General features: G+C 42.4%; 1 protein-coding gene across 1 annotated transcript; it reads right to left on the bottom strand.

Annotated features, from left to right (window-relative positions):
* Positions 1–11,610: 11,610 nt before the first annotated feature.
* LOC117077812 (lanC-like protein 3) lies at positions 11,611–12,889 on the bottom strand. Its single transcript, XM_033201411.1, has 2 exons — positions 11,920–12,889; positions 11,611–11,727 (listed from the first exon to the last, which is right to left on the bottom strand). Exons 1-2 carry the CDS (start codon positions 12,490–12,492, stop codon positions 11,611–11,613), a joined length of 690 nt encoding a protein of 229 aa, XP_033057302.1. The 5' UTR covers positions 12,493–12,889.
* Positions 12,890–13,602: the final 713 nt, after the last annotated feature.

Here is a 13,602-nt window from a genome sequence, read left to right as displayed (position 1 = left end):
GAAGAGAACTTAAGAGCAAAAAATAGCTCATTGAATCCACCACTCAGAATAGGGGGTTGGAGTGGGGAACAGAGCAAGAAGCAAATATTCCAACATCACCTGCATAGCAATTTACAGTATCTTCAAGCCAATCAGGTGATTTACTCCAAGGAGCACAAATCACAGAGACAGGAAAGCCAATTCTTATAACACTGCAAAGATCCTACAGTTTTTAAAAGAGAAAAGAGCCCTTTCCCTGGAGGAAGTGCAGAGTAATTCACACAAGTCCTTGTTTAGGGGTGATGCCCACCCACTCAATTTACTTTGACATATAATCTGCCTGAGCAACTCAGCTTAATCTCCTGCATGGCAGAGCAGAGGGCTTCCCCCCAGCCCTTTATGACCTCTGTGTGAAAATCTCAAAGCTTTGCTGTTGCCATCCGGGACACAGCAGCTCTGAATGCCACCACAGGGAATATTAGAAAGACTGGCTGAACATCCAAAAGAATACATTGCTATTTAGTCAATGTAGAGTGCTTTAGCATCCTATGCTGAAGCACACCAATACTCAGAATCAATATCCAGAACACTGGCAGCCACTGTCTTCACCAAGCAGTAGGTTGAAGGAAGGTTTATGGTTATCAGATAGATCCAAGAAAAAAGAATCACAGATACTGACATTTGGAGGAGTACTCCATCCCAGTGTAAATGCAGTTACACTGTCTCATCACCCTATGCTGAAGCCCATCAATACTCAAAATCATGGCTGACATAGGGAATTCTTAGTCTATGCCTGGGAGCATCCTCTGCCAAGCACATTACCACACATTCTCAGTGGCCCTTCATAGCACACCTATGAGGTAGGTGCTGCTTGAATTGCATTTTTTTGGTGAAGAAATTAAGCCTCAGAGATGCTAAGTAACTTGCTTAAAGTCAACCAAATATTGCAGTGGGGTCCAACAATCGCAAGGCTACCTGAATCTTGAAAGGCTGTTCTTAACCATCATGCTTTATTGTCTTCATTAAGAGTCCAGCCTATTTCAACAATTGCAATTTGTAATAAATGTGCAATTCTCTTTGCTTCACAAGAAAAAAAAAACAACATTTTAAAAAGCAAGATTATGTTAATGATATATGCATAAGGACAATATTTTGTTTCTGGTTGGACACTGGATCTCTTCGGCTTTGGATAGCTGTAAAGTCTGTTAGAAATGTGTCTCCTTCCTAAACTCATTGTGTAAGCAGAGATTCAGCTGGTCCCGACAGTGCTTGCTTTGAGATTGGTGATGCTTTTGTTGCCATAGACACCAGATTTCAACACACCACTGAGCACAGGGAATCCATTCCACACAAAGTAATGCAGTCAGCAGATGGGCACCATAACAGCTAACTGCATATAATGCCATGACCAATATTTGTTTTGCCACCTCTCATTTAGATGTTTTTACCAATGAAGTCTGTAAGACTTTGTCTCTCATCTGAAAAACAGCTTATTTATGACCCAGATAGCCATAATCACACATTAACGGGCCAAAGTTGTTCATTTCTCTGGTTTGCTGAATGGTTAAGGCTATTCAGAAAGGAAAATCTGATCTTACACAAAACACTCCTTCATTCAGCTTGCAAAAAGAAAGATCAAATACTTCTTGAAAATTCAGTTTGATCAAATGGCTAGCGCCCCAAGAATAATGGGCCTGTTATCTTGGCAGGTTTCCCTAGTAACTAAAACCATAAAGAAAATAATTAGGAAGAGTTTAGTGATGTGTGCATGTGTGTGTATCTTATATACACATGCATACATATATCTGTGTGCATGTGTGTGTATAACGACAACAACTTGTTTTTTTATGAGACAAACCAAACAATCAAGACATTGTATTTGACTGGTGGTCAGAGATGAACTTGTAAGTTGAATCATGAAGAGAAAGACTTGGACATATCATGAACTGTTGGACCAGTTTACCAAGAGACCATCACCATGGGGGATACTACAGGACCGCCCTGTCACTTGGAGGAAATCCATTGTATATTGTGTTGCAGCCAATCACATGACAAACGTCATTTACTAAATTAACCAGCAAAAGTGTAATTAGAGAAGTTAGTAAGAAATTAATATAATCTGTCATTTTCACATTCAAAGGCCAATACATTCAATAAAATTCCATTAAAACAATCTTCTTATAGAGCACTGGGAGTTTAGTTATTGGCAAAATAAATAATTAAGTTCATTTAAAAGAATTTTTACGGTGTTCAGTTTTCCATTTACTCTAACAAAAATCATGAACTATGTTCTCTTTAAATATAATACAAATAAGTTTGGGTTTTAGTGGAATGTATATTAACAGATGAAAGATATAAATAAAGTGTATCTAAAGCTTTTTGGATTGAGTAGGTCTGTTAAATCATTGTGATTAGAAAATCAAAAAGAAAATATCTGATCATTTTTAATTTAAATTAATTTAGAGTTGGAAAAGAAGCTGCTTTACGTGATACAGGTAAAAATCAATTGAATGATTAAACAGGCATTGTATCATGATTATCAGGCTCATGTTTTCTGTTTGGGAATAATGTAATGAAGTGTCTCTTGAATTACGATGAAATAATTTAAAACTGCTGGGATATGGTTTGGGCCTTTAAGGAATTCTAAAAACTTGCTGTATACGGTGAAAAATTACATCTATTAGGAAAAAGAAATCCATGCATTTGCTCATTCATTCAATAGATGTCAACATATCCCTTAAACCTACAAGGAGATGCACCAGGAAGTGACTCTTTCCTTCAGTATAACCCACAAATCAGAGAGCTGGTATTCTTGCACCTATGGAAGAAGGCATCCTCAGTACAAGAGAAAATGATGAAAATCATGAAGTTTGCAGGAGCAGTTACATTTGTTGACAGGCAACCCCATAAAATTGGGGGGAAAATGTAATTCAGGGTGTTGTGCTCAAGTTTGTTCCATAAACCAGCAAGAGCGGCATCACCTGAAGCTCAGTAGAGATGCAGAATCTAGGGGCACACTCCAGACTCACTGAGCTAAAAGCTGATTTTTAACAAGATCCCTGGGATTTGTATGCACATTAAAATGTGAGGATCACCAATTGAAATCACAGATTTGGCAACCAGCCTGGGGAATATGGAACCCCATCTCTGCCACTGACTAGCTGTGTGATCCGGAACAAGTTTCTCAACCTCTCTGTGCCTCAGTTTCCCTACTGGATATGATGGAGATAATAATGGTGCCCATGTTATAAGGTTGTTGGTAGTATTAAGTGACATCTATGTAGAATCTCAAAAAGTCAAACTCATAGAAGGTGAGAGTAGAATGGTAATTGCCAGAAGCTGGAGGTGGGTAGGGGGAGATGGGGAGGGAAAGGGGAGAAGCTGGTAAAAGGGTATGAAGTTTTAATTACACAGGAGGAATAAGTTCCGATGATCTTCTGCTATAGTTAATAATAATGTATTCTATACTTCAAAGTTGCTAAAAGTGGATTTTAAATGTTCTCACCACAAAGAAATGATAATAAGTATGTCAGGTGATGGATGTGTTAATTAGCCTGATTTGCTCATTCCACAATGTACACATGTATCAAAACATCACATTGTACCCCATAAATATATACAATGATTGTCAATTACAAATAAAAAAATGTTAACAAACAAAATTACACTTAGGTACATTTTGAAAAGTGACATAATACATGAAAAATTCTTACAACAGTGTGTGGAAATAAGTGATCAATCATTGTCAGTTCGTATTATATCATTTTAGCACTCACTGGGTTCTGGGTCGTGGATAACAACAGGTCTAAGCTGTAGCCCATAGAAGTGCCCGCTTCCTGGTGGATCTGTAACCAGCCAATTAGGAATTGGACCCAGCCTACAAAAATCCAGCTTGCCCAACTCTGCTGTCATTTCAAGCCAAATTTCAGGGTTTCGGGGTTTACTTAGGCAGTATGCAACACACACCTGCCTAAAAAATGGGGGCTGCTCAAATCCAAAGACTGCATGAAATCCTACACATGCATTTTGTTTGGTAAAAGTTGAAAGGAACAATAAGGAGACTCAGTTTCTACCCTGGAAACCTCCATCATAACTTTCTGCTCATCAGTTTGGCATATATTAAAAACTCAGATGAAACCCAGTGAGAACACAGGCACTCCCAAATGCGGGTGGAGGGTATAGAAATTGATGGAACATTTTTGGAAAGCAATTGGATAATCCTCTATCAAATAAAAAATATATGTCAACTTTGACCCAACAATTGTGTTTTCAAAATTTATCCTACATAGATAATTGCAAAAGCAGGCAAAAATACAAATATAGAAAGACATATATATGTGTGTTTCAGTTACCAGCAGACATCCAGGGTCCAAAAATACTATGCAGAAAATTCCAGAAATAAACAATTCTTGAGTTTTAAATTTCATGCCATTCTGAGTAGTGTGATAAAGTTTTTGGACATCCTGCTCCTTCCCACCTGGGACGTGAGTCATCCTTTTTTCCAGCGTATCCACTCTGTAAACCACCTGCCCCTTGGTCACTTAGTAGGTGTCTCTAGGTGTCTTGGGTATCAGATCAGAAAAGCAGTATATGTAGCATTTGTTACTAACCACGGTTTCAGGCATCCACTGGGGGTCTTGGAACATATCCCTGGCAGATACGGGGAGACTACTGTATATGTATATGCATGTATATTATTTATGGCACTATTTATTTGTGATAGTGAAAAAGAAGAAATGAGTCAACCTAAATGTCCATCAATAGGGTTAAATTATAGTATAACATTAAATGGAATGAGTATAAAGAATGTTACATCTCTCTATATAATATGCAAAGATTTCCAATGTACATTAATCAAGAAAGCAAGCTGTATAATATATGTATAATATGATAATTTGTATAAGTGGATAAAATACAGGTATTTTATGGAATAGACTGTTCTAAAAAAAGAAAAAAATGTTAACTTAAAACAAATTTTAAATAAACAATTTAAAGACTCATTTTGTTTTAGATCTTTGATGAGAGAAATAATTTTTAAGAAAAACTAGGAAAAATGCAGTTGCTGCCATAAAATATACTCCCCAAACTTTACTAAACTTTACTAGTTTAAATCTTAATTAATAGTTAATAGCTTAGCTTTTATTTAATTGGCAGCTAGCTGACAGAAAAAACAAGATACCTTACAGGTGTCATGATGCATGGAGGTGACCTGGAAAAGGGAAGAGAAACACCAAAGGGAGGAAAAGCAAACGGATAAAGGAGGTCACAAGACAGACCTTGCCAAGGGATGCAAAAGGGCAGATGCTTTGGTAACGACCCAGTAGCCATTTCCTTCTTCCTTTTTTCGTATCAGAACCTATGTCCAATGATAGAGGTTAAAAATAAAAACAGTAGCCTTCCCAGCCTCCCTGAAACTAGAACTGACTAATGACCAAGTGCTGGGCAATGAGTCAGAAGGGAAATTCTTCTAGGATAGAGTGTTCTACATGACGTTAGATAAAGATGCAGGGGAAAAAGCCTCAGACTTTCCCTCACTACTTCAGTTAGGGGAACACGATTAGTGTACAATCACTACTTCAGTTAGGGGAACACAATGTTTGCAATGACAGCAGCCATCTTACAACATTGAAAGGTGAAACAGCTCAAACACTGAGAACAGCAGAGAAAACAGCTGGAAAGAGCTTGGATTTGGATAACTCTCCTGAGTTGCTGAAACAATCCTGGAGTGGCCTAGTTTTCCACTCCTTGCTAAGTGAGGTAATAAATATTCTCATTATTTAGATGACTTTTTTTGGACATTTTGTTATTTACAGCTAAAAGCATTGCCCCTTATACAGCTGCCAACCACCTGCCTTAGAAATGAGCCAAAGACCCAATTAACAACTTTGCAGTAATTTGCTGTTGTTGTTGTTGTTTTCAAATCACAGCAGGAAGATAGGTACGTCATACTGAGTATCATTTTCTATCTGATATTCAGAATTACCTTAGGTTTTCTGTTAGTAGTAGCGAAAAAGGCTACCATTGATTCCATTTAGCAGCTACTATGTGCCAAGCACTGTGCTAGGTACTTTATCTAGGACTGGTCATCACAGCAACTTCCAAACCAGTCTCCTTTGGCTGGAAAATAAAATCACATCTACATGTTTCCCGCCTTACTTAAACAACTTAGCATTTCATTACAAATGTAAACCACAAACCACCAGTTGTACTTGTGACTTTGTAACCTATAGAAATCACAGATATATGCATGCCACGCTGCAGCTGTGGAAGGTATCTCAAAATATCATTGACTCTCATCACTGTTTCAAAAGTATCATCATCATTAGACCTGCCGTAAAATCTTATTTAATGTGTTAATAAAGGAGCACACACGCTACTGCTCACACATTTTAAAAATGTTTTGGTAATGGGGCTGCAATATACTTGACTTCCTTTGTAATTCTGTGCTTTTTATTTTATGCATTTAAAAATATTATTCTAAGAAGAGGTCCTATGGGTTTCACCAGACTGACAAGGAGTCCTTGGCATAAAACGGGTTTACACCCCCATAACCAGTCCCCCTGGTTATCATTCTTAATATTGTCAATCCACTCTTAATACAGAAAACCGGGGTCATCTTTCTAAAAGGTAAGTTAGATCAAGATATTTCCTCCTTTAAACACGAAACAAATGCAGACTCCTAACTTTGACTAACTTGAGCCTCCAGGATCTGATTTTACCCTGCTCATGTCTCCTTCCATGGTTTCAAACTCCTCTATGCCCTGCTCTCTCTGCTCCAGCCATGCTAGCCTCCTTCTGTTTCTTTGAAATGTCCAAGTCATTTCCTACCTTAGGGCCTCTTGCCCTCTGCCTGGAATGCCTGTTCTTAGAGCAGCCACTTGGTTCCCACGCTCTAGTGATAAGCCAGGACGTTGCCTCCACAGAGAAGCTTTCCTACCAAACAGCAGCCCTCCCCTTTCCCACCTGTCCTCAATTATTTCCTGATTACATCCTTAGAGCACTTAACTAAAAGGACTGATGTTATTTTTTTCTTCACCAACAGACTTGTATTTTTTGTTCACTACTGAACCAAGCATCTAGTAAGTTGCCTCACACCATGTAGAAACTTGACGTTCACTGAATGAATGAATGAAAACCAGAACAAGTCAACGAAGAAGCTCTTATTAATCAATTTACATGTGAGGAAATTGAGGCTCAACGATGTTAAAATATTTTTCCCACTTTGGGAGGCCGAGGCGGGCGGATCACGAGGTCAGGAGATCAAGACCATCCTGGCTAACAGAGTGAAACCCCGTCTCTACTAAAACTACAAAACTTAGCCGGGCGCTGTGGCGGGCGCCTGTATTCCCAGCTACTCTGGAGGCTGAGGCAGGAGAATGGCGTGAACCCGGGAGGCGGAGCTTGCAGTGAGCCAAGATCGCACCACTGCATTCCAGCCTGGGGGAAGGGCAAGACTCTGTCTCAAAATAAAATAAAATAAAAATAAAATAACGTAACATAACATAAAATAAAACAAAATAAATATTGTATATTTTTTTCCAAGATCACTCAGTGGCAGAGTTTTCTTTTAACTGAGATCCTAGGTCTCCCCCTAATCCCTCTGCCATTGTCCGCTCCATTTCCACCAATCAGTGGAAAGCCGAATGGACCCAATGTAAGTTTTTCTGGCATGATTTCTTGAGACTTCAATGCCCTATTGCTCAAGGATATCTGCCTAAGAAATCCTTGGAGCTATTCCAGGAAGGCCAAGTTAAGTGAAAATACATGCCTGGAGAGAGGGATTCTCTGTCTCTTGCCACATACACATACATCTTTTTCTTATATCTGAACCTTGTAACATAAACACAAACAACGAAAATCAAATAAAAAGAAAAGAACCTACAAAAGAGTAAACTAAGGAAGAAACAAATTAGATAAACCCAGGGAAATGTCTACACATAAAAATAGATCTGCTAAGGTACTGTATGCTAGCTTATAGGGACCACAGTTCTAGCCATACACTCCCTAGTAGCCAACACAAAGTGAGAAACAGAATCAGTTACATGACATATTTTGAGGATTTTTACAATTCAATCAATTACCAGGAGTCACACAACTATTACTGTCGCTACAATCTGAGAGCAATTCCTCTTGTGGGTCTTTAGAGTGAAAGGTAGGATATAGTAATCAGCATTCTAAACTACAGACCTTTTAAATAAACCTATCAAGCTTCATAGAATGGTGTCTTACAGTATGCCTTAATAGAGGTGGCAATTATAATGCTAAAATCTATGCAGCATAGTATTGCTCGCTATTCAAAGCATGCTCTATGGACCTGCAATATCAGCATCACCCAGGAACTTGCAGCTCTACAAGATCTGCAGGTGATTCCTAAGCACATTAAAGTTTAATAAGCACTGCTTTATTGGTTGAGCTTAAGCCAAGAAAAGTAATTGAAAGAAACTATAATTCATTCATTCATTCATTCATTCATTTAACAAATATTTACCGAAACTTTGGTAGTAGCAAAGAATTTCTCTAAACATGACACCAAAACTACCACCATAAAGGAAAATATGATATAAATGGGGCACCACTAAAATTGGGTGATATTTGTAAACACATACAAAGCTGGGTATCTAAAAATGTGTCAGGCAGTCTTGGCAATGAACATCAGTGAAACCAAAAATGTCTACCCTTATGGAGCTTACATTCTAATTGGCAAAGGCATAAATAAACAATTTAAGTAAAACGAATCATGAAGGGGGATAAGTTGAGGGTGGGGTTGCAATTTTAAATAGGGTAGTCAGGAAAGGCCTCAGTGAGGAAGCAAAGACCTATATGAGGCCAGGCACAGTGGCTCACGACTGTCATCCCAGCACTTTAGGAGAATGAGGCGGGCAGATCACTTGAGCCAGGAGTTCCAGAACAACCTAGGCAACATGGTGAAACTCTGTCTCTACAAAAAATACAAAAAATTAGCCGGTGTGGTGGCACATGCCTGTGGTGTCACCTACTTGGGAGGCTGAGGTAGGAGGATCACCTGAGCCCAGGAGGTCGAGGCTACAGTGAGCCATGGTTGCACCACTGCACTCCAGCCTGGGTGACAGACTGAGACCCTGTCTCAAAAAGATATATACATAGATCAGGTGCGGTGGCTCATGCCTGTAATCCCAGTACTTTGGAGGCCGAGGTGGGTGGATCACCTGAGGTCAGGAGTTCGCGAGCAGCCTGGCCAACATGGTGAAACTCGTCTCTACTGAAAATAAAAAAAATTAGCTGGATGTGGTGGCACACGCCTGTGATCCCAGCTACTCAGGAGGCTGAGGCAGGAAAATCGCTTAAACCCCGGAGGCAGAGGTTGCAGTGAGCCAAGATCATGCCATTGCACTCCAGCTTGGGCAACAACAGTGAAACTTCATCTCAAAAAAAAACTATATATATATAGAGAGAGAGAGAGAGACCTATACAAGGTCAGAGATCTAGCTATAAATATCTAGGGGGAGTGTTCCAAGTAGAAATAACTGTAAGAACAAACAGCCTGAGACAGGAAAGTAACTAAAACAGTAAGATGGCCAGTGTGGTTGAAGAAGAATGAGCAAGGAGTAGAGTAGGTGTGTAGGAGGCTAGATCATGTGGGCCTTCTCAACTATTTTTAAGAATCATAACTTTAACTATGAGATGACAAGCCACTGGAGAAAAAGTAATAGGGAGCCACTGCACTATGCTGAGCATGGAATAATATGATGAAAAGTGTCTTTTGAAATATTTGTTTCTTAGGGGTAGATGGAACGGCTTGAGCGGGAGATTCCAGCTCAAGTATGTTGCACCAATCCCAATATATGGTGATTCATTCATTCAAGTCTTTATTAGATGGCAAAGATGTGCCAAGTAATGTGGGGAGGATCTAAATTAGAGTGATGACTGGGGGAACTGCCAGAGGAATGTGAATATAAATGACATCGGAGGGGAAGAACCCAGGACATACTGACAGATTATTTATAGAGAAATGACACAAATTCGCAATTCAGTTTAATCAAGGTTTATGGATCACCTACTGAGGGCAAAGTCCTGTGCTGGCTAGGACTTGCGGGGTGGGGATGGTGTGTAAAACTTGTACTTTCCCCTCAAAGGGCTTCCAGCCTGGCGTGCTTAGCCCCTGCCCTACACCTTTCAAGCCAGAAAGTCCTGAATTGCCACAGCTGCAGCTGCACTGGAACTAACTAGTTTGCTCAGGTTAAGAGATGGCTGTTGCTTTTGTTGTTGTTGTTGTTATTCTTGACGCTTGTTCCATCTCCTGGGAGCAGGGGCCAAAACACCTCAACTCGATTAGTACAAAAAAAAATAGATCTGGTTTGGCAGGAGGGCAGAAGAGAGGTCTTAATAAATGTCTTTGTGGCTCAGTGTTGCAGATTGGCCCAAACCACCAGTTTTTGGGCAGAGTCCTTCTGGTCTGCTTCCACCTATGTGACCTGGTGGTCACACACTTTTCCCATTCCATTCTGAAGAAATCGCCTCAAGGCATGGAAGCGGGAAGAGGCAAGATTAAGGAAAACAATTGGGAAAAAAAACTTGAAAATCGCCTGCTGCCAGACTACAAGGTGAGGGGAGCAGATGCAAATACAATGCAAATGATATGTAAATATCTCTGTGGCCTTCTAAAAGGTTTTCTACAACTGGAAGGGCATTTGAATAACTGCTGGTAGTAACAGTGACTCAGAAGCAGAGCAAATTATTTCAAGACACTTTGTGACATAGACCTTTGCTGCCCAGCTAACACAGTGCACTTTCTTTAGTCATCTTTTTTCTCACTTGAATCACCTCACCTGCTATTAAAACAAAAAAAAACAAAAAACAAACAAAAAAAACCTGTCTGCCTCTGTAGAGGTTATCTAAGTTACTCTTTAAAACACTATATATACCTTTAACTTTTCTTCAAACGCCTTTCTCACCTAAATAAAGCCAAGTTAAATGTGTCACTTCCTCCCTAGAACAATACTTGGCTCCAGTAGATTATGAATGAAAGTGCCTCTCTCTCAGTTCTAGTCACTATGATCCTTCAGAGTTTTGTTCTTTTTCCTACTCCACAGGAACTGGCATATTCTCTTCTAATAACCACATGCTGATTTCAAAGTGAGTCCAGGAAAAAATATGTATGTGAAAACCAATTCACTTTTAGGAGCCACTGTAAAGTTATTCATCAAGAAAAGCTGCCTGTCAAGAAAGCTGTGGCCTTGCCCATCCTAAGCAAATACGTTTAAGTGAAATCATGCACATGCAACCGCAATGGGGTACATTTCCGGTACATTTCCGTCTACCTTTATGTATTTTTAAAGGGGACACTCCTATCAGATATGCATTTAATAAGAGCCTGGGTTGAACTGAATAGTAAGCAAGACAGTAAATACATCAGACCCACAGCAGAGCAGTTATTCTTGGTTACAGACCCAGGCTCCAGAAGCAACTTACCTCCACATCGGCCCCGAAAAGTTCCATTACTTTCTAGCACTCTAACATTCGAGGATGCCTCAGCTTTTGACAGCAGAGTCAAAGGAAAGGAAATCCCTTCCATTTCTGAGGTTTTCATCTTACTTGAAAGGACCACACTGTCATCCCCCAGAAAGCTAACAAGCATCTGGAGTGATGCCACGTTCAGTGTAAAAACACGGACAAAGCGCGGAGACGCCGAATCTCAACAAATGAGAGACTGAAAAAGTCAGGAAAGATGACGGACAAAGCGCGGAGACGCCGAATCTCAACAATGAGAGACTGAAAAAGTCAGGAAAGATGACGGACAAAAGCAGGAGACAGACCTCAAGAGACTGACGAAATGCTAGCACCACACTCAGAGTAACAAAGAGATGGAGAGCAACCCGGGCAGTGCTGCCGGAGCCAAGGAGTCCGGGGAAGGGAGGCCGGGCAAGCGGCGAGCGCCCTCCCGCGGCCGGGGCTACTTCTTACCTCCTGGGCGAGTTTCTGCTTGAGCACCAGCGCGGCACACAGGTAGCCTGCGCGGTCCACGAACAGCTCGTCGGAGCCGCACTCCAGGAAGGAGACCGGCGCGCAGACGGCACACAGAGCCCGGAACTTGCCCAGCGGCTGCACGTAGTCGGACCGGCCCAGGGCGTGGTACACGAGCGTGGCCACGGCGTACACGCCCGCGCCCCCGAGCAGGAAGGCAGCGCGGGTGTCGGCGTCCGGCTCGCCCCACTCCTCAGCGCGGGCGCACGCGTCGATGAGGCGCTTAGCCGAGCGCAGATAGCGTTCCCGGGCCGTGGAGAAGAGCGGGCTCTGCGAGACGTGGTAGAGCATGTAGGCCACTCCGGCCACGCCGCCATAAAGCCCCCCTTGGCAGCCGCTAGCCCCGGCCGTCGCCCCTCGGGCCTCCGCGTCGCCCCCGAGTGGGGGAAGCTCCTGGAGGATGCGCTCGATGGTGGCGGTGACCAAGGGCGCCACCGCCTCCTCACACTGGCCCGCCAGCAGGCTGCCCTGGTAGTCATCGAAGCGATTGGCGAAGCAGCGCTTGGTGTCCATGCTGTTACCCGTGCCCCCTAGTGCGGAGCTGAGGACCGCTTGAAGTCGTGCCCTGCAGCCGCGCACACCACCTCCGGCTCTCTGAGGCACTCGGATGGCGGTGTATGCGGCGGGGAAGGAGCGAGAAGGATGAGACGGAGGTGACAAGAGGAGGCGGGCAAGTAGCGGATGGCCAAGTGGGGCGCCGGGCTGCGATCGCGGGGATGCGTATCGTGCGCTCCCCTCTCAGAGGCCGCGCCCTCGCCGAACCCGCCCCCTCCTGCCCCGCAGCAGCTCAGCGGCCTCTCCAAGGGGCCGAGGTGATCTCTGGCAGGACCCACGCGGGGCCCGCGCCACGCCTCCCGCTCCGCCCCCGGCTCTTCCCCTCCTGGCGGAAGGCCGGGGACGTGCGGGACGCTGATCTGGGACTCTGGGACTCAGCATACACACACCTGGCGGTAGAGGTGACAGTCTTCAGTCCTTTGTATACTCAAAGTGTGGTCCTTGGGTTAGAAGCATCAACATCACCCAGGAGCATGTTAAAAACGCAGCATCTCAGGCTTCGCTCCAGACCTATTGAATCGAAATCTGAATATTCAGCAAGATCCCCAGGTGATTCGCGTGCACATTAAAGTTTGAGGAGCCACGGAACTAGGCTAGAGTACCAAGACAAAAGTACCAAGAGTACCAAGACAAAACTGGCACGCCTTCTTTGACGTTTGTATTTCATCTTGGTCGCTTCGGAGTTCTCATTATGAATGTTTCAATCCCAAAGGCTGGGGTATTTGAGCACATCATGTTTAATGCATTAAAACGGTGAAATACCCCGTACGGGAACTTTTTTCCCAGCTTTGGTTTTTGTATTGTTTTCTTCGAGTATACAGGAGTAAAAACTCAAAGAACCACACAGGATTAAGGCAAGGAAGGGGCACTCCCCTCCTGCCATGCGTGCATAGTAAAAGCTCAATACATATCTTGAAGTCATTAACTAGTTAATATTAGGATAAACGCTCTGTGATAATTTAATTAGGCTTTTTATCTCCCCCTTCCCTCCCTTCTTTCCCATGTTTGTTCTCTTCTGCTTTTTTCCCAAGGGTGTTATGGAGGTTCTCCTATGTGTCCTGAAACCTG

The sequence above is a fragment of the Trachypithecus francoisi genome, unplaced genomic scaffold (genome assembly GCF_009764315.1).
Source record: "Trachypithecus francoisi isolate TF-2019V2 unplaced genomic scaffold, Tfra_2.0 Lachesis_group6, whole genome shotgun sequence".
Lineage (NCBI taxonomy): Eukaryota > Metazoa > Chordata > Mammalia > Primates > Cercopithecidae > Trachypithecus > Trachypithecus francoisi.
The sequence above is the reverse complement of the archived record's forward strand: the minus strand, read 5'-3'. Positions and strand labels throughout refer to the sequence as shown.